The sequence below is a fragment of the Scardinius erythrophthalmus genome (assembly GCF_964197995.2).
Source record: "Scardinius erythrophthalmus genome assembly, chromosome: 20".
Lineage (NCBI taxonomy): Eukaryota > Metazoa > Chordata > Actinopteri > Cypriniformes > Leuciscidae > Scardinius > Scardinius erythrophthalmus.
The window spans coordinates 2,528,005-2,551,910 of NC_138240.1; the positions used below are offsets into that span (position 1 = coordinate 2,528,005).

The 23,906-nt window shown below is 37.6% G+C and overlaps 1 protein-coding gene across 1 annotated transcript in view; it reads left to right on the forward strand.

Annotated features, from left to right (window-relative positions):
• The window catches only part of sh3glb2a (SH3-domain GRB2-like endophilin B2a), a 26,313-nt gene continuing 2,407 nt past the window's right edge, over positions 1-23,906 (forward strand). Inside the window, exons 1-12 of the mRNA XM_081348711.1 lie at positions 1-114; positions 1,130-1,372; positions 1,678-1,819; positions 3,307-3,435; positions 14,383-14,516; positions 14,594-14,686; positions 19,351-19,413; positions 19,761-19,784; positions 20,356-20,445; positions 21,545-21,645; positions 22,965-22,979; positions 23,068-23,278. Of these exons, the coding sequence (XP_081204837.1) occupies positions 1,310-1,372; positions 1,678-1,819; positions 3,307-3,435; positions 14,383-14,516; positions 14,594-14,686; positions 19,351-19,413; positions 19,761-19,784; positions 20,356-20,445; positions 21,545-21,645; positions 22,965-22,979; positions 23,068-23,278 (1,065 nt within the window). The 5' untranslated portion in view covers positions 1-114; positions 1,130-1,309. The remainder of the gene's footprint in view (positions 115-1,129; positions 1,373-1,677; positions 1,820-3,306; positions 3,436-14,382; positions 14,517-14,593; positions 14,687-19,350; positions 19,414-19,760; positions 19,785-20,355; positions 20,446-21,544; positions 21,646-22,964; positions 22,980-23,067; positions 23,279-23,906) is intronic.

The window sequence follows — 23,906 nt, forward strand, 5'->3', positions numbered from 1 at the left end:
GGTCCTAGAAATGCGGTCCTAGAAGTGGGGTCCTGAAAATGCAGCCTCCGGCTCTGCAGGCAGATAATATTGGGTTTGCCTGCCTTGTCGCGACGGGCCTGAGGAAAGGCACAGGTAAATATGACATTTATAATGGGTTTATGTAAGGTTTGTTTTAAGTTCACTTAAATTAAAAGTTTTTATATTTTTTGAAGCCTAATAAATATTTAAAATTTGGGGGGATAATAATTTTCATTTTTTCTTATAAGCCTATAATAAATAATAGTTTAGCATCCAAAATCGCGAATATGGAAAAAAATGTATTCGAATGAGAGAGCTACGTGTGCCCAACGCCGCTTACTTTCACTTTCGCTTTAAATTATTTCGCTTTGGCTTGTTTATAGATATATATATATATATTTTCATTCTTGTTCTGTTCTGAATATCATTAAATTTAAAGGATTTGTTGTGGAATATTTTTAGTGAATTTTTTAAGCATACAGCAAACGATAGTAGGCTATTAATTGGTTAAAATTCTTACAATGGTTAATGGTTTACCGGTTCATTAGCATCCCTGTAGCTTTAGCTAGATCAAAAGAGTGCAGAATCAACTTTGCGTTACGATCGCGTCACGGATAAGCCACTGCACGTGCATCATCAAAAGCGGTTGTTAACAAAAGGCTTAAGAATAGGCCTATATAGGCCTATGGGTCGCGTCAATAAAAAAAAATAAAAAAAAGGGTCGCTCTTGAAAAAGTTTGAAAACCACTGCACTAGCCCATAGAGCTATAAGAAGAAGAATGGATATTTGCAGGAATAGTTTTACAAATAGGTGGTGAGCTGTCAGTAATTGGTCCGTAATACTTATTTTAACAATTAATAATTATTTAAAATAATATTTATCTTATTATTTACTTATCAGTGTCAAATTCTGGACTAAATTAATGTCGGGATATATGCTAAAACGAGAAACAGCGTTAAGTCACGTGACTCCTGTTATTTTTCTCAGCGCAGCTAGAATGGACCAATCACAGTGTGAGTGTGGTCAGCGATCGTCATTTGATTTACTGGTTTAATAAATAAGCTATTAATCCTTAGAATTTAAAGATTCTAACGATAATGCTCTTACATACACAAATGTTTCGAACAGGAAAAATTAAAACCGTACTGAGATTTAAATGCTACTAAATGGAGGATTGCGTCTGTGAGCCGCTGAGCGCCCTCTAGAGGAATAACGGTGAACTACAGAAACGGTTGAGCGACAGAAACACACTGGCCTCTGCGGAGCGCCTGATGCCGCGGGGATTCCGCCTCTTTCTCCGCTTACAACATGGATTTCAACGTGAGGAAACTCGCTACAGATGCTGGAATATTCTTCTCTCGGGCTGTTCAGGTAAGAAGCCTCGTTTATGGATAAATATATGAGTTTAAACGCAACGGTCAGAGTGTCGTAAACAGTTGATGTGTTGCGCGTGACTCTGCGTTTACACCAAAACACGAAACCGTTTTACAGATATCAATCATCACAAATCCACTGTACAAAAAAATTATTAGTTATTATGTAACGTTAACAGTTAAATGGTGATGTTGATTGAACATGAGGCTTATTTAGATAGTTTAGGGTGTTTGTTATTATTTTGATGCGTTTCCTCTCAGGAATATGACAGATTCTCGTTGATCTCGTTACTTTTGCTCCAGTTTACAGAGGAGAAACTGGGACAGGCTGAGAAGACCGAGCTGGACACTCACTTCGAGAGTCTGCTGTCCAGAGCTGACTGCACCAAAAACTGGACCGAGAAAATCTACAGACAGACTGAAGTTCTGCTGCAGCCAAACCCCGGTAAGCAGGAGCCCAGAACTCACACACACAATTAAACACGCTTCAATTAAAGGGACAATTAAACACGCATTCAATTAATTTATTTGTTCGCCCACAAATAAAAATTCTCATTTGCTCACCCTCAAGTCGTTCCAAACCTTTATGAATTTTTTCTTCTACTGAACACAAAAGAAGATATGTGACCTTGGACCACAAAGCCAGTCACACGTGGGTAAAAACATTTTTTTGAGATCTGAAAGCTGAATAAATGAGCTTTCCATTGATGTATGGTTTGTTGTTAGGATAGGACAATATTTGGTCAGATACAACTATTTGAAAATCTGGAATCTGAGGGTGCAAAAAAATCAAACATCTCCTTTAAAGTTGTCCATTTATGTTCGCGATTGTGCTGCATTCACTCACAAAATATCTTCATGGAACATGATCTTTACTTAATATCCTAATGATTTTTTGCCTTACAAGAAAAATCGATAATTTTGACTCATACAATGTATTGTTGGCTATTGCCACAAATATACCCGTGAAAAATGTGACTTGTTTTGTGATCCAGGGTCACATATTTGGAAGAATATCGGTAGTCAAACAGTTGTGGGGAACCATTGACTTTTTTTTTTTGACACATGATTTTTTATTTTTTATTTCCATAATATTGAAGTCAATGGGATCCATCCACTGTTTGGTTACCGACATTCTTCAAAATATATTTTGTGTGTGTTTAACAGATCAAATAAACGTATACAGTTTTGGAACAACTTGATGGTGAGCAAATGATGATAGAAAGAGAATTTTCATTTTTGGATGAACTATCCCTTTAAGGGCTCTTTTGCCTAATTATGCTAGCTGTGTTTCATCTCTTTCATCCCGTATCTTTCCAGGTTTGTTTTCACAGGTAAATGCAATTTATTATCAGTCAAAATGACGGAAATCACTTTGAAATAGCATCACGTAATGCTAAAGTTAATGAACATTTTTGATTAAGGCAACATGTTACATAACACAGATATATATATATTACTACAGTGATATTTAACCAAAGACTCACGCTTTCGGGGTTGTTTGATCTGTTGAAAGTATCTCGTTGATGCATTTACACTTTTAAATTTCCTTTTAAAGTGTGATGGTTGCAGGGTGAGTAGATTAATGTCATCTCATTGTGACACTTTTTTTAACATATCGCGTTCATAGAGCAAGGCAAGCGTTTCACTGATTGTTTACAGCTTGACGAAAGTTACACCCATAATTCGCGGAAAGCGTAATGGGGCGCAGGAATAAGGCGGATAGCACGGTTTCATTCCGCTTTCGTTTCAATTGTCGTTCGATGTTTCTCACATTATGCAACAGAAATAGGCAACTCTTATCAGTCGAGCAGTGTATTAGTGGCTCCTCTAACAAGATTTAGTCACACCAGCTGGAAAAAATGTCACAAAACACGACCATTTAGTCGCAGTCTGGAGTCCTGACTTGTTATTTGTGTGTGTGTGTGTCAGGTGCTCGCATCGAAGAGTTCCTGTATGAAAAGCTTGACCGGAAGATTCCACCGCGAGCCACGAATGGAGAAATATTGGGCCAGTTCATGCTGGAGGCAGCGAAGGAGTTCGGACCAGGAACCCCGTATGGTAAGAATCCAAACTCAGAAATGTTCACCAATCATGTGTCCTCACAATTTGCATTCATGCATCCCTTTTTTTAATCAATGCTTATTAATTAGCAAATGTTGCATCTTCACAAACCTGCAGTTTCGGCTGCCAAGAGTAAATGCTTGATTTATTTAGTCTGTAAGAGTTAGAATAAGCTGAACACGGCTGGGTTGAGGACAAATCCATTGATTTGGCTCTCAAACGTTGCTCTTAATTTAATTCAGTGACATTTGTAATTCTAAAGCTGCTTTGTAGATGTCATTTGTAAACACAATAGGTTAGTTAGCGGTGCGCTCTTTAAGTGGTGGAATAATTACAGTGATTTTTCAGTGATTGAATTGATTTCCCAGTCTCTGATGGGTTTTCCCTTCAGGCTGTGTGGGAACAGCCAAACCAATACATCTCGATGCCTTTTCTTTCTCGATGCATGTTCCCCATCGCAGTGATCAATAGTGTCAGAGGTCACAGCAGTGTCTGATGTCATTTCCTGGCCAGCATTCTCCCACAGAGATTTTCCTTTTATAACTTTTTAGTAGATGTGAAGATGCGCCAAGGGTCATGTGTGCAATCAAAAAAACATTAATAATTTGATGCAAAATTCATCTGTCACTATGAAAAAAAACACAGGAAAAGAAAATATATATCCAACTTTATATAAAGGCTCATATGTAAGTCCAACTTTATTCGTATTCATGCATCATACTTGCGTAGAGCAAGACAGGTGAAACTCGAAAAATTTGAATATCGTGCAAAAGTTCATTTATTTCAGTAATTCAACTTAAAAGGTGAAACTAATATATTATGTCGAAAATTACATTCAAAGTGAGATATCTCAAGCCTTTATTTGTTATGATAATGGCTTACAGCTTATGAAAATGTAAAAAAATTCTGAGATTTTGAATTTGGGGTTTTCATAAGCTGTAAGCCATAATCATCAAAACTATAACAAATAAAGGCTTGAAATGTCTCACTTTGCATGTAATGAGTCTATATAATATATTAGTTTCACCAACTTTTGCACGATATTCTAATTCTTCGAGTTTCACCTGTATATATACTAGGCCTATATAGCAAATCTCAGCTGGTTGATTGCTTGTATCATTGTAAAATGTGACTATATTATATCGCACAGCTCTAATCTACTAAATCCGGCTATAAGGCATGAAGACGTTAAGATATTATAAACACTAACATAATGATTTTAGCTTGTATTGTCAAAAATTGTCAAAAATAAATTTGGATTGAACATTAAATATGGATTGTTGTATATATAATATTAGTAAATAGCTATTAATAAGTGAATAAATATGAATTCCAGTGTTGAAGTTTTTTGCTTGAATGTTGAATGCTCTTATTGCTTTGTTTGGTTGCACTTCTAATAAATATTAGATCCATACAGTGGAGAGGGAACTGGGCGTTCTGGTTTTTCTCTTCTCAAACTAAAGTGCACTTAGTGGTTTTAAATGGCTCATTAACGTCCCGTGACTGACCACATGCTTTAGGTTGGGCTGTAGTGTGAGGGGAAACACACGGCTGATCTCTGTAAGTACGGGACTAATGCAGCCCATCTAAAGTAGAAAGTGTCTATTTGTAAAATTTATGGAGAGTCTTTTTTTCCTGTAATCTTTTGACTTCATTTGCAGTAGGCCATTAATTAGGTTTGCTTATGTCAAGAAAGCACGCTATAATTTCCACATACAGTACATTTAAATGCTTTTGTTTGCGTTTTTCTAATTTTAATGCAGTTTTTAACTCATTAAATGAAACAATTTGAGAATGTTTTCGAGAGTATATTTGGTGAGTGTCTCCTTCACTTTAGTGACAGCCGCACTGGAGCGACTTGAACACAACCTGATGATCATATTCTCCAGCAGGATTTGAGATGATCCACAGAGCATTAAGAACATCTGACCCAGTCACATGATCAATGAGTACTCACTGAATTACATTTGATTAGTTTCATGGAAGCTTTATTTTTAGGTCAAAACAAGATTAGATCAGCCGATTCAATTTCGCAGTTGAAACCACAGTGTGCTGCAGATGTAAAGAGCCGTTCATCATTCATTATTGATTCAGTGGGCTGAACAGCTGCTCTGACTAATGTGTGTTTGTTCCCTCTCTAAACCAGCTGTGACGATTCGTCTCCATTTTGGATCCACATCCAATCTCTCCATTGATTGCTATTTGCAGACCTCAAAAATTGCACAAAACCTCTTATTGATCTAAATTAGGATCTTTAAATTCCTAATATTAATAACAAATGGCAAACAGTGGGATCTATTGATACTTTGCAGTCACGTGACTACCACGGATACCTGGCGGGCAACAAATGGGTATTTTCAACGTTGAGTCCTGTCTTTCTAGTAGATATCAAGTCTGTTAGCGAGCTAGCTGCATAACTATGGACTAGGATTAACTCCAAGGTAACTAAATTGTGTAAAGCAGACAAGTTTTTTTAAGATAATCGAGCAGTAATCATTCCTCCGTAAATAATCTAGCTCTGCTGTTGGGTCATTTCTGGTTCTCATTGAAAATCATAGGTTGTTTTGAGGTTTGCGATATCTATCACACACTTCTGTTATTGTTAGCAAAAGACGACAGCTGTTACTGTGCGTTCACACCGCCACCGGTGAGAGCGTCAAAGTGCCCGGAAATAATTCATTTTCAATGAATTTTGCCGCTCTCGCTGGCAGCGGTGTGAACGTACAGTTAGCCTAGCTTAGACTCATAACACAAACAGCTGACTCGCCGAACCAGCTGGTGAATACTGGTGGTGTTGATTGACAAAACTACAGTAACTTAAAGACACGATTAATTACATGATCATACACCCCTTGTATTCAAACAAATGTTGAAATTACCTTTGATGGTAATTTGCACAGACGTGTAGCCTACTGTGAAGGTTGCTTATCTCATCTGCGGTTAGTGCATCCAATTGCACAACAACTATCTGGCATGTCGTTTACACCTCAAAACACCAACTTTTGTATAGCAAAACTGGCGACCCTTGATTAGTTTACTGGGTTTCATTGCTGGAGAACGACGTTCTTGCCCGCCAGCCAGTACTTGTGACGTCACGTGCAAAGTATCAATACACCATGAACAGACTCAATGAATTATTTTTTGCTCACTTCTGACATGGATCATCAGTATTTGTTGCACATGTAAGCTCAAAAATGAGCTGCTGATTGGGGGGGCGCTCCTTTGTGTGCGACCCACTACAGCAAGCACCGTCTTTTGGTTGTTTTATGTGGCTTTCTATGTTTTATGTTTATGTTTTAAGCGATTTTTGAACGCTGTGTGCATGTGTGTATAACGACGGAGTACAGAGATGTGGAACTTGGGGTCGTCTTCGCATTTTTTTTTACTTGTTTTTATCATTACGCTGGTTTGCTGCACCTGTCGAGGGGCGACGGCTGTTCAGCAGCATGGATACCGTCTTGTGTTTACCAGAGAGCTTCTCCTGTCACTACGTTCTTCAACGGAGGGTGAGATACCGATCACAATACCGGCAGAGATTTTTGTGCCTCTCCATATTGACCGGAATCCCCCAAGGCGGCCCCCGCGGAGGAAAAGAGGTAGGAGGGGAGGCATCAAGCGTAGAGTTAATAAGTTCTGTCTTGATGACCGACGCCGGCTGCCCCCTCTGCCCTCGGTCTTTTTATCTAACGCGCAGTCTTTGAGGCGCAATATTGACGAGCTGGAGAGCCTGGTAAAATTAAGACAAGAGATTAAAGAGTGCTGCTTGCTGGGGATCACTGAGACTTGGCTAAATGAGAGCGACCTGGATAACGAGATGGCGCTCACTGGTTTCGGCTGTCCCATCAGACTGGACCGCTCCAGGGAGACGACAGGAAAGAGCCGTGGAGGAGGCGTCTGCTTCTATGTAAATCAGAGGTACTGTAAAGTTATTCATGTGAGGGAAAAGATCTGTACTCCTGATATTGAGTTACTCACCCTCTCCTTACGACCCTTCTATTTACCATGTGAGTTCCCTCAGCTGTTTTTTACGCTGATGTACTGTCATCCCCGTGCTAACGCTACTGCAGCCACACAAGTGATTGTGGATTTATCTCAGCGGTTGGATACTATTTGCAGTGATGCTCCCAAATTTTACATGGGGGATATGAACCATGTTCGTTTGGACAAGGTCTTGCGGACATATGACCAATATGTGACTTGTATAACCACGCAAAGAAATACCACACTGGACTTGTGTTTTGGAAATGTAAAGGAAGGATATAAGTCTCTTCTCATGCCAGGGTTGGGGGCTTCATACCACAACAGAATTTTCCTTGTGCCAACGTATGAACCTTTTATTAGACGTCGGAAGGGAGAATCAAAAACTGTTAAGCTCTGGACAGAGGACAGTATATCCTCCCTCCAGGCTTGTTTTGAGTGTACGGACTGGAAATGTTTTTTCGATGGTTGTGGGGACAATATTGATGAACTTTCGGACACTGTTTAGTCATATGTCACCTTTTGTGTGGACACTGTTATCCCAGTCAAAACCGTTATCACCTTCCCCAACAGTAAACCATGGGTTACCAAAGATCTAAAAACAGTGATTAATAAGAAAAAAAAGATCTTTTTTACTGGTGACTCATTGGAGAGAAAGTCTGTATCCAGAGAGGTTAGGGCTGAAATAGTAAAAGCCAAAAGTAAGTATAGGGAAAAAATAGAAAAACAATATGTAAATGGCGACCTTGGGTCAGCATGGCGTGGGATTAAATCTATGGCTACAATTAATCAGCATGGTAATGAACCCAAGCAGCAGATCAGCCTTAACAGTGTTCAGGATGACTGTTTGCCTGATGCTTTTAATACTTTTTTTTTTTTACGATTTGAAACGTCTGATTTCATGCATGATGTCTCCAGGTTGAAAAACTCCTTGACACCATGTAGTGATATTAAAATATCTCAAGAACAAGTTGAGGTTCTATTTAAGAAAACAAAAAAGAGGAAAGCCTCAGGCCCGGACCTTATCTGTGGTCACACATTACACCACTGTGCTGGACAACTCAGTGGTGTTTTTTCCCATCTTTTTCAAATGTGTGTTGATAACTGTAAGCTCCCAACTATTTGGAAATCTTCCATTGTTATTCCTATCCCCAAAATCAATAGATCTAGGGAATTACAAGATTTCAGACCTGTGGCGCTTACTTCTCTTGTAGTAAAAAACCTCGAGAAAATCCTAAAAGAAGAGGTTCTCATCTTGGTAGAGGGCAAACTTGATTCTCTTCAATTTGCCTATCAGAGGAATAAAGGTGTGGATGATGCTAAGCTTTTTATTTTGGACACACTTTATAAGCATCTGGAGAAACCCAAATCTCATGCCAGGCTTTTATTTGCTGACTTCTCATCAGCTTTTAACAAAATGCAGCCTCACATTTTGATTGAGAGGCTTGCTTCTTATTTTAATCTGCCCGACCAGCTTTTAGCTTTGTTCTTAAACTTTTTGACTGATAGGACACAGAGGGTTTTAGTAAATGGGGTTACTTCAAAAACCCAAGTCTCCAATACAGGTTCCCCACAAGGCTGCGTACTTTCCCCGCTACTGTTCATTTTATACACGAATAGTTGTAGGTCTCTTAAAGAGGACAGTTTTCTTGTTAAAATTTCTGATGATACTGCTCTGCTGTCACTCCTCCATGGCACAGAGTCAGATCACGGACGTGCACTTCCTGATTTTGTAAAGTGGTGTGATGACAGCCTTCTCGATCTTAATGTTCTTAAAACTAAAGAACTCATTATCGATTTTAGAAAAAAAGGGACAAATACCTCAGTATGCAGGATTCATGGTGAGGATGTGGAGATCGTAAATTATTATAAATATCTGGGTATGGTTTTTGATTCTAAACTGAAGTTTGAAAGGAACTCTGAATCAGTGGTCAAACTGGCCCAGCAGAGGTACATTTATTGCGTAGGATAAATTCCTTCGGGGTTTCTAAATCTATACTGTGCACTGTGTATTTGTCTTATATTGAGAGCCTTCTTACTTTTTCTTTCATTTGTTGGTTTGGTAACATTTCAGTGAAGGACCGAAACTGTTTAAATAATATTGTGAAAGTCTGCTCCAAAATTATTGGAATCCAAATGTGTGACCTAAATTCTCTTTGGGAGAAACGTGTTCTTCAAAAAGTAAAAAGTCCGATGAACCAACATCATATTCTGGGAGATGAATTTGTTCTTATGCCATCAGGTCGGCGATACTTGCAGCCCCCTAGAAAGACAAACCGTTATGGAAGATCATTTATTCCTTCAGCAATTATGCTGTTAAACATTGAGCTGAGAAAATAATTATGGACTGATCTGTTCTTGGCACTATGCACTTTAGGAGCTACGGATATGTGCAATTCATTTTATATTTACTTCTTACTGTATATTTTTTATTTATTTATTCTTTCTCTTTTTTTTTTTTTTTTTTTTTTTTATTCTGCTTTTGATGTCTTTTTATTTATAAACTGTCCTTGGACCCGGACCCTATCATGTTACCCTTGTTATATACTACATGCTATGGCTGTGTGAATGGTTGTATGTCTAGACCAGTCATTCCCAAAGGCGGGGTCCCGACCCACAAGTGGGTCGCGGGAGATTTTGTATGGGTCGCCAAGTCGAGCACTATTTTTCAGTGTGCTATAAACGCGCTCTCATCCTAGGGCGTCACATACAAACTGTGCGTGTTAATGCGTCCAAATTTCACGCGTTGCATATAATAAGTATTGTCCCCAACGGCGTTCCATAACGCACATACATGTGTAGAGTTTGCGTAACTACACACACGAGAAGCGCGGAACTCTCCGCGCACATACTCATATGAGACGCGCGCGCGCACGCACAAACTCTCCACGCGCATACGAGACGCGAGCACACACACACTCGCGCACATACTCAATGAGACGCGAGCACACACACACACACACACACACACACACAAACTCTCCGCGCACATATTCATGAGACGCGAGCACACACACATAATACCCTAAAGATGTGGAAAAGTCGATCAAAAGTGTGGTTACATTCCTCCAGGCTCGATGCCAACAGCGCGCGATGCAGTATTTGCGGTAAAATAATAGCTGCAATGACCGGTACCACGACAGATAGGCTATGATGAAGACCTTGACAGTGCACGGCCACGGAGTAAACATAATAGCAGAAAGTTGCTTCGCCTTCGACTGGTAAATGAAGAGATACCTTGATCACTCTGACAGTGTTTATATTGCAATAATGACCTTCTGAGTGTACACTGCCGTTAATAAATGTGTTGGCTAGTCAGATTTTTTTTCCCAGTAAGGATGCATTAAAGTTATCAAAAGTGACATTAAAACATGTGTAATGTTACAAAATATTTAGTTTTTAAATAAATGCTGTTCTTTTGACATTTTTATTCATCAAAGAATCATGAAAAAATGTATCATAGTTTCCAAAATATTGAGCAGCAAACTGTTTTCATATTTCTGAAGGATCATGTGACACTTAAGTAATGATTTTGAAAATTCAGCTTTGACAGGAATAAATTACATTTTGAAATATATTCAAATAAGATTTTAAATTGTAATACTATTTCACAATATTACAAGTTTTATTTTTTATATTAAAAAAAAATCAGCTTTGGTAAGCATGATCTCTTTATAAAACATTTTTTGTTCCTTTGTGCTTTTTTTGTGCCTTTGTGCACTGGCTAAGGAGCATGAGTCAAACTGAAAAAATAAAAACAAAATTTTCTGAGGTAATGTGTTATGTAATCTTGTTAAAATGGATTTCATAAAATTGGTATCGAAAAAAGTATCGTTCAGGAACCGGTATCGAAACTGAAGTATCGAAAATGGCACCGGATCGAAAGATTTTGAACGATACCCAGCCCTACAAAATGGTCATACATATTTTGTTAATGCATAAATTCTCTTCGTTATATATGAACTATATGGGCCTAATGTTTATTGGGTCACAAGGATTTATCGACTTTAAAATGTGGGTCCCCAGAAAAAAAGTTTGGGAAACACTGGTCTAGACGGTGTACTGTAGAAACTGAATTGCCCTTAGGGGATTAATTAATAAAGCTATCTGTATCTGTATAAAAATCTGCACGATATCACGATATTACGCATCCAATCTGAGCCACTTCCAAATGTGGTTTTAAAATCAGATTCATTTCCGATATTTGGTCATCCGACCATGTCTAAACACGTATATCCTATTCCCATTTATATTCCACGGCACCACAAGGCGAGGGCAACACGTTGGCCCACAAAGATAGATTTCTAATGTTGTGCTATTTTATTTCAGAATTCTAGATCTAACGAGCTGAAGATAAAATAGCAAACGAAAATTACTGTTATTTTCCTGTACAGATCCGTTCGGTCAGATTTTGCGCTGCAAAACATTAATGACAGCTGTTATCTTATCCATGCTGGCAAACAATCATGGCCATCCGACATGAATTATAGCCTATTAATAATTCTCTACTTGGGCCGCATGATATTGAAGAAAATTGCGATATGCGAAAACTAATTTAATAATGCGATATTCAGTATGCGATACAATAATGCTTAAAGTGTGTAAAATAAACTTAAATTATCTTTGAAATATATTTAAAATCATATAACCTACATACGTGTTTCACATTCTTTTTGTGACGAGAAAACATCCCTACAACTTCTGAAAGTGAACATCAGTGTTTTACTGTGGCATTAGAAGTGTTATTTTAACATTATTGGGGTTTAGGGGTTCAGGTTATCCTACATTAGGGTTATTTAACAAAATAAAACACTGCTTAGTTTTCACTGTATGAATTAAATATATATTGATTCTTATTAAAGCTACAAAAGTTATTCAGCCGAGAGCAGTGAGTGATGTTCTCTTTGTCTTTTGATCATGAACCCAGTTATTGCAAGCGGTTGCAATATGCATATCACGATATATACATTTGCGATATTTTGATAATTTCATTATATTGTGCAGGCCCATTTTCTACAATGTGCATAGTAAAGCGACCACCCACTATAATTTTGGGGCGGGAATTAATGTAAACACAGATATCGGATGCCAGTCGTGTCTGAATTGAATTTAAACAGGCGAAAAAGATCAGATCTGTGCATTTACACTTGCAGTGGAAACACAGCTTTATATAATCTAATATAGTTTTACTATAAATGTTTCACAGCATGAAAAGGCTGGCATGCTGTTAACAAACAAACAAACTCGCCATTGATTGCAATGCAGTAAATGGAGTGCACTCAAGACAGACATTAAAATTGTTGTAGTAACAATTGTAGTATTATTACAATTGTTGTAGTATTCATAGTAATTACAGTTAATTAGGCATAATTACATGCAACTAACCAAATCCTAATCCTACCCTAACCCTATAGTAAGTACATATATTTGCTTAATATTACTCAGTACTTAAATACAGTGAGGAAAATAAGTATTTGAACACCCTGCTATTTTGCAAGTTCTCCCACTTAGAAATCATGGAGGGGTCTGAAATTGTCATCGTAGGTGCATGTCCACTGTGAGAGACATAATCTAAAAAAAAAAATCCAGAAATCACAATATAAGATTTTTTAACTATTTATTTGTATGATACAGCTGCAAATAAGTATTTGAACACCTGTCTATCAGCTAGAATTCTGACCCTCAAACACCTGTTAGTCTGCCTTTAAAATGTCCACCTCCACTCCATTTATTATCCTAAATTAGATGCACCTGTTTGAGGTCGTTAGCTGCATAAAGACACCTGTTCACCCCATACAATCAGTAAGAATCCAACTACTAACATGGCCAAGACCAAAGAGCTGTCCAAAGACACTAGAGACAAAATTGTACACCTGAAATCATGCATGGCACGGAAGGTTCCCCTGCTTAAACCAGCACATGGCAAGGCCCGTCTTAAGTTTGCCAATGACCATTTGGATGATCCAGAGGAGTCATGGGAGAAAGTCATGTGGTCAGATGAGACCAAAATAGAACTTTTTGGTCATAATTCCACTAAACGTGTTTGGAGGAAGAAGAACGATGAGTACCATCCCAAGAACACCATCCCTACTGTGAAGCATGGGGGGGGTAGCATCATGCTTTGGGGGTGTTTTTCTGCACATGGGACAGGGCGACTGCACTGTATTAAGGAGAGGATGACCGGGGCCATGTTTTGCGAGATTTTGGGGAACAACCTCCTTCCCTCAGTTAGAGCATTGAAGATGGGTCGAGGCTGGGTCTTCCAACATGACAATGACCCGAAGCTCACAGCCAGGATAACCAAGGAGTGGCTCTGTAAGAAGCATATCAAGGTTCTGGCGTGGCCTAGCCAGTCTCCAGACCTAAACCCAATAGAGAATCTTTGGAGGGAGCTCAAACTCCGTGTTTCTCAGCGACAGCCCAGAAACCTGACTGATCTAGAGAAGATCTGTATGGAGGAGTGGGCCAAAATCCCTCCTGCAGTGTGTGCAAACCTGGTGAAAAACTACAGGAAACGTTTGACCTCTGTAATTGCAAACAAAGGCTACTGTACCAAATATTAACATTGATTTTCTTAGGTGTTCAAATACTTATTTGCAGCTGTATCATACAAATAAATAGTTAAAAAATCATACATTGTGATTTCTGGATTTTTTTTTTAGATTATGTCTCTCACAGTGGACATGCACCTACGATGACAATTTCAGACCCCTCCATGATTTCTAAGTGGGAGAACTTGCAAAATAGCAGGGTGTTCAAATACTTAATTTCCTCACTGTATATAATTACACTGTAACAATGACACCTTAAAATAAAGTGTAACCGCTCCTGGTTAGTTCATGTTAGTTAATACATTAACTAATGCACCTTATTGTAAAGTGAGTGTTACCAAATGAATTAATGCTCTTTAAACACTGGGAAATGTTTTTATTCTATATCTGCCCACACTTTGACTCGTGTGTGTAGGAAGCACCCTGATCAAGGTGGGCGACTGCCAGAGGAGGCTGGGCGGCGCTCAGAGAGACTTTCTGCAGACCTCATCCATCAGTTTCCTCACACCCCTGCGCAACTTCCTGGAGGGAGACTGGAGGACCATTTCTGTGAGTTTGACTATATGATAGTATCTCTGTTAATCAGCATGATTCTGATGCATTGACAAATGCTCTCGGCTTTGCAGAAAGAGCGGCGGCTCCTGGAGAATCGGCGCTTGGATCTCGACGCCTGTAAAGCTCGACTCAAGAAGGCCAGAGCAGCGGAGACCAAAGCGGCTGTAAGACTTATTTACCCTGTCCTCTCCTCATTTACCCTCTCTTTTCTCTAGGAATGGGAATCATAGGGGATTTAGCATTTATGATTCTGTTTCACGCAATTAGATTTTATTATTGAAACTGAACTGAATGAGCAATTAACTGAATTGAGCTGAATAATAATGGGCATCCCGAGGTAGAAACAGAAAAGAAAATGGAAAATAATTAGTGTAGCTGCTGCTCATAACATTTCAAGCGAATATAATCATGTGCATTTCATCAGATATAACTGGAGTACAAGGTTATGAGATACATTATGTGAATGCTTGCCTTGAGAGATGCATCTTTAATCTAGATTTAAACCGGGAGAGAGAGTCTGAGCCCTGAACATCATCAGGAAGGCTATTCCAGAGTTTAGGAGCCTAATGTGAATACGCTCTCCCTCCTTTAGTGGACTTTAGGACTACCAGAAGCCCAGAGTTAATTTTAAGGTGATAGAAGATCAGTTAAATACACAGGGGCTAAACCATTTAGGGCTTTATTGGTCAGCAGCAATACTTTTTAATTGATACTCAACTTAATAGGTAACCAGTGTAGAGATTATATAATTGGTGTTATATGTTCATATGATCATGATTTCTTGACCTGGTAAAGCCCTCGCAGCTGCAATTTGGACTAATTGTAGCTTGTTTATCAAGGATGCAGGACAACCAGCTAATAAAGCATTACAGTAATGTAGTCTAGAGGTCATGAATGCATGAACTAGCTTTTCTGCATCAGAAACAGATCGCATGTTCTGGAGTTCAGCAATGTTTCTGAGGTGGAAGAAAGCCGTTTTTGTAACATATGAAATATGATTTTCGAAAGACAAGTTGCTGTCTAATATAACACCCAGGTCTTTAAAGGGATGGTTCAGAGTAAAATCAACCTAGGGTCCTTTGCACCATGACCTCGAGCCAAACACCCCCCCCAGAAGCCTTTTTTCCCCTTGGTCGAACATTATTAAAGTTAGAGCTTATTTAGAGATATCAGCCGAATGGCTTAGTGCAGACGCTAAAGGATCTATCACGTAGTTTACCCCACTAATAATGCCCAGAATGTTAGTGCATTCCTGGAACTGGGCGTCGTTACACTACATCCTTATGCATCGCTTTCTGCCAGGACTTTTACGGGCTTTTCCCAAATCACGGAAGTGACCTCTATGTCCGGGTTAGCAGTAGCATTAGCCGTCAGGCAAGTGTTATTTAAATAAACTCCTTATGTGCTTACAAACTTTCCAATGCCTCGTTTTATGAGTACAGAACCTATTTGTACTACTGTAGAAATTTGGTACCATTCTGGGCATTATTAGTGGGGTAATTTACGAGATAGATCCTTGGATCCATTAACACCTGCACTAAACCATCCGGCTGATTTCTCTAAATAAGCTCTAACTTTAATAATGTTCAACCATGGGAAAAAAGGCTTCTGGGGGGGTGTTTGGCTCGAGGTCATGGTGCAAAGGACCCTAGGTTGATTTTACTCTGAACCATCCCTTTAACTGTAGAGGATGAAGTAACTGTACATCCTTCTAGATGCAAATTGTATTCGAGGAGATTCTGTGTGCAGGTTTTTAGTCCAATAAATAATATCTCAATCTTATCCGAATTTAATAGACCAAAAATACTGGTCATCCAATATTTTAATATCTTTAACACACTTGTCGTGATGAAATATAGCTGAGTATCATTGGTATAACAGTGTTTTCTAATAATATTAATGACACTATTATCCGCCACAGCTGCTCTACAGTGGAATTTTAATTTGAAGTTTGCATCATTAATTCTGTTTTTTTTCCTGCTTATTACTGAAGCTTTATTAAAACAATTTCTATTGTATAAAGTAGAGCCCGACCGATATGGATTTTTGGGCGCCGATGCCGATACCGATAAAAAAAGCCAGATACCGATATATCGGCCGATATTATTTATGTGTATATTATAATACAGTAGCAATATTATTTATGTGTATTATAGTACAGTAAGTTTGGACACACTTTACAATTGTTGTGTACAAACTTTTGATGGGTACTAGAGCCCGACTGATAAAGGATTTTGAAGGCTGATACCGGTACAAATATTTGTTGGTTTTAAAATCCAATATTCCGATATATCGGACGATATATATATATTTTTTTTTCAGAAACAAAACATTAACAAATTTCCATAACATTAGTTATTTGTAGTTATTTATGAGTTTTAACTAAAATGATATGATAATGCATTTTAAAAAGAAACTTGTTTCTTTTATTGTCACAACAGAACAGAGGAACATCAAAATATATTAAAGTTCTGATAATTAAAATGTATAAAAATACAAACTTAAGATTTTTTTTTAAGACTAAATGTTTAGTCCTTTGAACAAAAACAACAATTTCACATTCAAATTGACAACAAATTCAAATTGTCATAATTTACTCTCTCAAGTTGTTTTTTTCTTCTGTTGCAAATAAGTTATTTGGATGAATGTGGGTAACCAAACAGTTGATGTACCCCAGTGACTTCCATAGTATATTTTTCTCCTTTGGAAGTCAATGGGGACCAGCTACTGTTTGGTTACCCACATTCTTCAAACTATTAATATTAGAAAAATATTAGAAGGAAATTAATACAGTTGGAACAACATTAGAGTGCCTGTAAATAATGAGATCATTTTTATTATTGGGTGAACTATCCCTTTAAGGACAAGCGGCAATGTGTTTACAATTGCTACTGTCTCTTTAAGAGCTGAGCACGACACGTCTAATGTACACGCATTTGACAAGCAGATTTTCTCTCAATTTTGCCTTCACTTTAGACAACCGACATTGTTTATGTAAATCTTGTGTGTATTTAACAGTATTAGCACAATAATACTCGAAAGATAACTTAGTTCAGTATCCAGGCGCTGGTAGAAAGGCTTTTAGTGCATGTGAGCTTCACATGTACGCGCTGAGAAACGCACACGTTAGAACAGCGCATCAGCATTTAAAATTAAATGTTTAACCGACAAAGCATTAAAGCACATGCACATTATGAACTTTTGTGAACTGCAGTGTTAACATTTTATGTGAATATAGCCTACGTCGCGTTGTTCCGCTTCACTCTCTGCTTATTTAACCGCAGCAAAACTGGACATGAGTCACGAATTTTGTCATCCTTATTTGAGTTAAGAGAACTGATACGGATGTTCTTTTAATTGTTATTCAAGCAATGTATGTCTCGTGAGTCGTGACCAACTCACCATGAACACACTTCACCGATGATCTCACTCGCGGTTCTCTCTGCCCGACTCTGGCTGGATCAACAGGTTGCTGAATGTGTGGCGCGTTATACACGAGTGTTGCCAACAGGGACGGTGTAGAGTGCCCTCTGGTGGACAAACTATACAACGGCAGCACTCATAACATGGTTGAAGGGTGTTTCGTCCTTTTTTATTTTATTTTTGAAATATTCATTTATCGGCCGTTATAAATGCCGATACCGATAGTTTTGAAAATGCCTAATATCGGCCGATAATATCGGCCTGCCGATATATCGGTCGGGCTCTAGTATAAAGCACTATAACAATAAAGGTGACGTTTGAGGAAGAAATAACAGATAATGATTTTCAAAACGATTCTTATTGCATTTACTGACCTCAAGTTTTGTCGAATGATAAAATCAACAGAACAGTGGCAAATCAGAAATAAACAGTATAAATCTTGAGGAAAAACATGCTCCACATCTGTAAAAACAAAACAAAAGTGTCATGTCCCTCACAGTACGCTGCATTTACAGGTTTGGTAGTCTGGAAAACTCGCCTCTCATATGTAATTAGTTCTTAATAAAAACCGCTTCTCGATTCCCAACCCTCTCATTCCCCTTCCTTATTGTCATGCTTTGATAGCATCACTTGACATGAGTCTCTTCCTCGTGTTTGCTGTGAATATTGAGCGATTTCTCCCCTGTTGACACTATGAGCACTAACCCCGTGTCTCTGCTTTAACCTTCACAGTGTGAGGGAGAAGTGAGTATCGCAGTAAATTTCCTCATTATGCTTTTCTGCCTTTTTAATATTTTTGAATGACAGCGACAAAGACTTTTCAGTTTTGTTCCTTCATTTTTCATGCACTCCACTTGCCAGGATTTACATAAGACCTACTTTTAAATGATATGATGTAATTACATGTATCAGAGTAAAAACATTAAAAATCCAAATTTACAAAATGCATTGCAACAAGCTTCATTTTCTGCAATATGATCATGTGATCATTTATTCCATCATATCATAACAATAAATACCCACTCTAATTGTTTTGTTTTGGATTTATTAATGCAACAGAATTTATAGATAATGCACACAAAAAAAATGCATTATTTCAGTTCACGTATTTCTTTATTTTGCTTTTCCGCAAGATCAAAGATCAGATGCTTTCATTATCATACTTTTTAGAGATCAGCTAAATATCATCTAGATTTGAACAAGCATATGCACAATATTCTGATCTTTGAATCTATCTGTTGTTTTGATGCATGGCATTTAAAGCATCCCACAATGACCAGCAGTTTTCTTCCCATAGTTCAGTGGTGCCAGTCAGTCTCTTTCCTAAAATATCTGCAGCATTACGTGTTTGTTGATTGTGTTTTGGCATGAGGAGTGCATCAAAGTGTGTTCCTGTCTTTTTCAGGCTGCTCCAGACTTTCAAGAGACCAGACCACGTAATTATGTGCTGTCTGCCAGTGCATCTGCGGTGAGAACATCTTCACTGTCTGAGACGCCCTCCTCCACACACATATACTCTATTACATATCCAGTGTCAATATTCATGAGACACAGCCTGTCATTCAATATCCTGACATTCTGTTGTCAAAAGTGCTAATTCTGTGCATCATGAGTTAGTGATTATTTTACCATGACACAAATCTACATGCTTCACCCTGGTGTACAGCACAGTAAATGAGCAACCTCACACTCACCACTATAAGCAAACCAATCACATATTCTTCTGCACTCTTATTGAACAGTTTTATTACACGTTTATAGTTCGGTCAGCATTCTGAATTATATTATCTGCATTTTTCTCTCTCCTCTGATCAGCTCTGGAATGAGGAGCTTGATAAAGTAAGCGTGACATCATCACATATATATTGATGTTTATATATATTCTGTCAAAAATGTTTTGTTACTGTCTTCTGGTTTGGTTGTGGTTAATTCGTGAATTAAGTTAGTTGAATTTCAATTTGACTGAATCTCGTGATGAAATGTTGGGTCATATTTCAAAATAAGAAATTAAATATTATGCATCAAATATTTAGTATGAAGTAAATATTTTGCACAAAGTTTAAATGGTGAAGAATGTTAAAATGTTTTGCGTTGTGAAATTATTTTCATAACTATGCCAAAAAAACATTTTGTAATTCAGTAATGAAAATCATTAAACAGAATATATATATATTTTTTTGTTGTTGCTGCTGTTTTTAACTAAATTCAGAGGAAATTGAGGTTCTTAATCATAAAAAATAATGTCACAAATACACAAATCATGTCAAATAAATCAAAATATATTTATTTCCTTGTTTTTGTTTCCATTTGAGTTAAATATGAACTTGAGATTCATTTTATGTTTTCATCAGATCAGCTTTTAGATGCAAATGTTGCTTATGCAATGTCTCTCCCTCTCTCTCTGATGCAGGCGGATCATGAACTGCGTGTTGCTCAGACAGAGTTTGACAGACAGGCTGAGGTCACCAGACTGCTCCTGGAGGGCATCAGCAGCACACACGTGAGTCGTGTTTACACACTGCATGCTGCATTAACACACATGTTATGCACAGATAGGGTTGGGAATAGAAAATTTAGTCAGGAAACGGATACTTGTTATAGAATTAAAAGTTTAATTCCGCTTATCGATTCCTTTGTGCGCATTTAAATGTGATTTTAAACCATTCAAGTGCAAGAAGATGTGAAGTAGAACTCAATTTGGCACGCGTGCACTGTTTCTCTCCGCGCACATCTGAAGCACTCACCGAAAGGGCCTCTCATAATAGTGCATAAATACTGAACTGAGTTCTCTTTCACCTATTTTTTTTAGCTTGAACAGCCAAATTCAAAATTATGTCACAATATCATTGTAAATACAGTCGTGATTGTCTTAAACAGTTGAGAAAGAAAAAGTGAGTGCAACAGTATATTGGATCTGTGCATTCTGTGTAAAAGTGACAGCAGCCTTTCAAATGTTAATCAACATTTGTAACTGTAATAAATAAGTCTATATATTATTTATAAAGTGAAGACTATGCAGTGTTATTTTGCAGTTGATTTCATTTGATTTCAATTTCTGTACCTGAATACTAGACCAACCTGACTCTTTAATTGTCTTTAATCATTTTTAAAATATATATTAGTTAGTTGTTTTTTTGCTGTGGTATTTCTGTTAAAACCATAGACAAAGTTCCTCATGTAAGTGCTCTTATTCAGCTGCAACAAAATGTTTTGTGCAAAAACACAAAATAAAGTGAATAAAATAAAATATGCTTAATTTTTGGGAATCGAAACTGGAGATCAATAAGAATCAGAATCATTATTAAGATTCAAATGATATTCAACCCTACACACACCTGATCAGAAGTGTTTGTTTGAATAGTTTAACGTTAAACAAGACACTTTAAACGGATAACCCTCATTGCCAGGGTTGGCTTAAAGGCTTTCTTAATAACCTCTCAAAATATACACACTTTGAAACTCAAAACATCGCTCAGTAATGGCTAAATCATATTTCAAAAGACTCTGACAACAAGCTTAAATATCTATTATCCTTATGCAAACAAATGAAGTGCAGTCTGTGTTTGTACAGTTTAATGAGGTCTTTTGTGTCTGCGCAGGTGAATCATCTGCGCTGCCTGTGTGAGTTTGTGGAAGCGCAGACGGTGTATTACAACCAGTGCCACAAATACATGCAGGAGCTGCAGAGAGAGCTGGGCAGGTGAGCAAAACTAATATTTAATGATGTTTAGCATGCACAAAATCAAAAACGGTCATTGAAACTCAACAGTCCTAAAAATATAACATTAAATGGCAACACTACAATTAGTTCTCATTTGCTAACATGAGCAATATGTTTCTTACTTGTTAATAGAAATTGTTCGTTGTTTATTTATGTTAGTTCACTATGCATTAACTAATGTCAACAGAGACCGCTTTTAATTTGAAAACGTGAGTAAATGGTAAAATGATCGTCACATGATCTGAGATTAATAAATGGAGATAAAATAATAATAATATTAAATGTATAATAAATAATAAAAGTATTGTTTATTATTAGTTCATGTTAAAGTGCCCCATTATGGTTTTTCATGTTACCTGTCATGTAGTGTGTAATAGAGTTGTGTGTGATTGTAAAAGCTCTGCATAGTTTCACAGATCAAAGTGCAGATGAATGGAGTTTTTGTCTTCCTAAAAGAAATAAATGATTCTGAACTGAAACGAGTCGTCAGTAATTCAGTCTCACTTCCTGCATGAACGCATGTAGGTTTGTAACACATTTTCATAATGCTTGTCTATTGGCTGAACTGTTGTGTAAAGTGCTGAGGAAGATCTGGAGCTGAAATTCAGATATGGTAATGGCTGTTTGGTTTTCTGCACGACCAATCACAACTAACTGGACCATCTGACCATTCAGAGCGGAGCAGGCTTGAGGAAAAGAGGGGCTAAGAGCTGCACTGTGAAAAAAGAGATGATGCTGCTTTGTAGATTAGAAAATTAAATAGTTTTTTTCTTCCTTTACCTTAGATGCATGTAAACCTACTGTAGGAGACCAAGAAAACTAAATTAGGAACCTTTAAAAGAGCATAATATGTGCACTTTAACTAATATAGTTAACAAATGGAACCTTATTGTAAAGCACAACCCATTAAATTAAAGATTTCGGTCACACTTTAGTTTAAGGTCCAATTCTCAGGGTTAACTACGACTTTTACCTCAATAAACTCCTAATTACTGCTTATTAATAGTTAGTGAGGTTGTTAAGTTTAGGTATTTGGAGGATTAAGGTATGTAGAATAAGGTCATGCAGAATAAGGCATTAATATGTGCTTTATAAGTACTAATAATCAGCCAATATCCTAGTAATATGCATGCTAATAAGCAACTAGTTAATAGTGAGAATTGGACCCTAAACTAAAGTGTTACCAAGATTTCTTAAAGAGGAAATCTTTACTACAGTGGAAAATATGACTTGGTGTACTTTCATCACATGACATTATTCTAAATGATTGTTTTACTTTTCCCATCGTCTGCTCGCAGTTCCAGCGGAGACATGTGAGTTTTGAGTTTGTCGTCTTGTTAGTGCACACACGAGTCAGCAGAGTCCTCATAGCGTCTCCTCCGGCAATCTTCTGTGTTTCAGAGGATGCCCCGACTCACTGGAGGTGAAGTCCCCCGGTGTCGGCAGCCCCACAGACCCGTCCGCCGTCCTGCCTCTAAACTCTCCATCTCCAGACACAGACGCTCTTCAGATCGAAGAAGTGCAGCCGCCCGCCAGCGGCACACGCAAGGCCAAAGTCCTGTATGCCTACGATGCTGGAGATTCCAGTGAGCTCTCGCTGATGGCTGATGAGGTGAGCAGACGTTTGCTGGAAGATGTTCAAACTCATGATAACGTCCAAAGGATTACGTAATCACCGCATAAAACTGTATCCTCAAGTCCCGCCGCCTAAATTATTTCTCACTGAATTTCCCTCATTACAGAAATGTGATGCATTATAGTTTATATTGGCTAGTATACATTTCTATTTAATATTAATAGGTTTTGGTTAATTCAGTCAAGTTAAATGCATTAACATTGCACTTTTCACAATACATATTGTTTCAAAGCAGAAAATCATGATGATAATGTCTTAATATTCTAATGCAATATAGTCACATTTAGCAGATGGGTGATAATATAGTTTACATTTTGCAACGATTCATGTTTATATTGTCCTATGCAAGTATACTGTATGCATGCAGATAAAGTTGGACACACTTATACTGTATATTCAACTTTATATAAAGAGCTGGGCGATAATATAGCAGTTGAGATTTGCTAGATCTTTTGATATATCGCTTTATGTACTGTAAGTATGCAGATTAACCTGGATATATTATAAATCAAACTTTATATTTAGAGCTGTGCAATAGTGCAGTTTACATTTTTCCGATGATATAAACAATCACGCATCTGAGATGTGCTATATACTGTATATT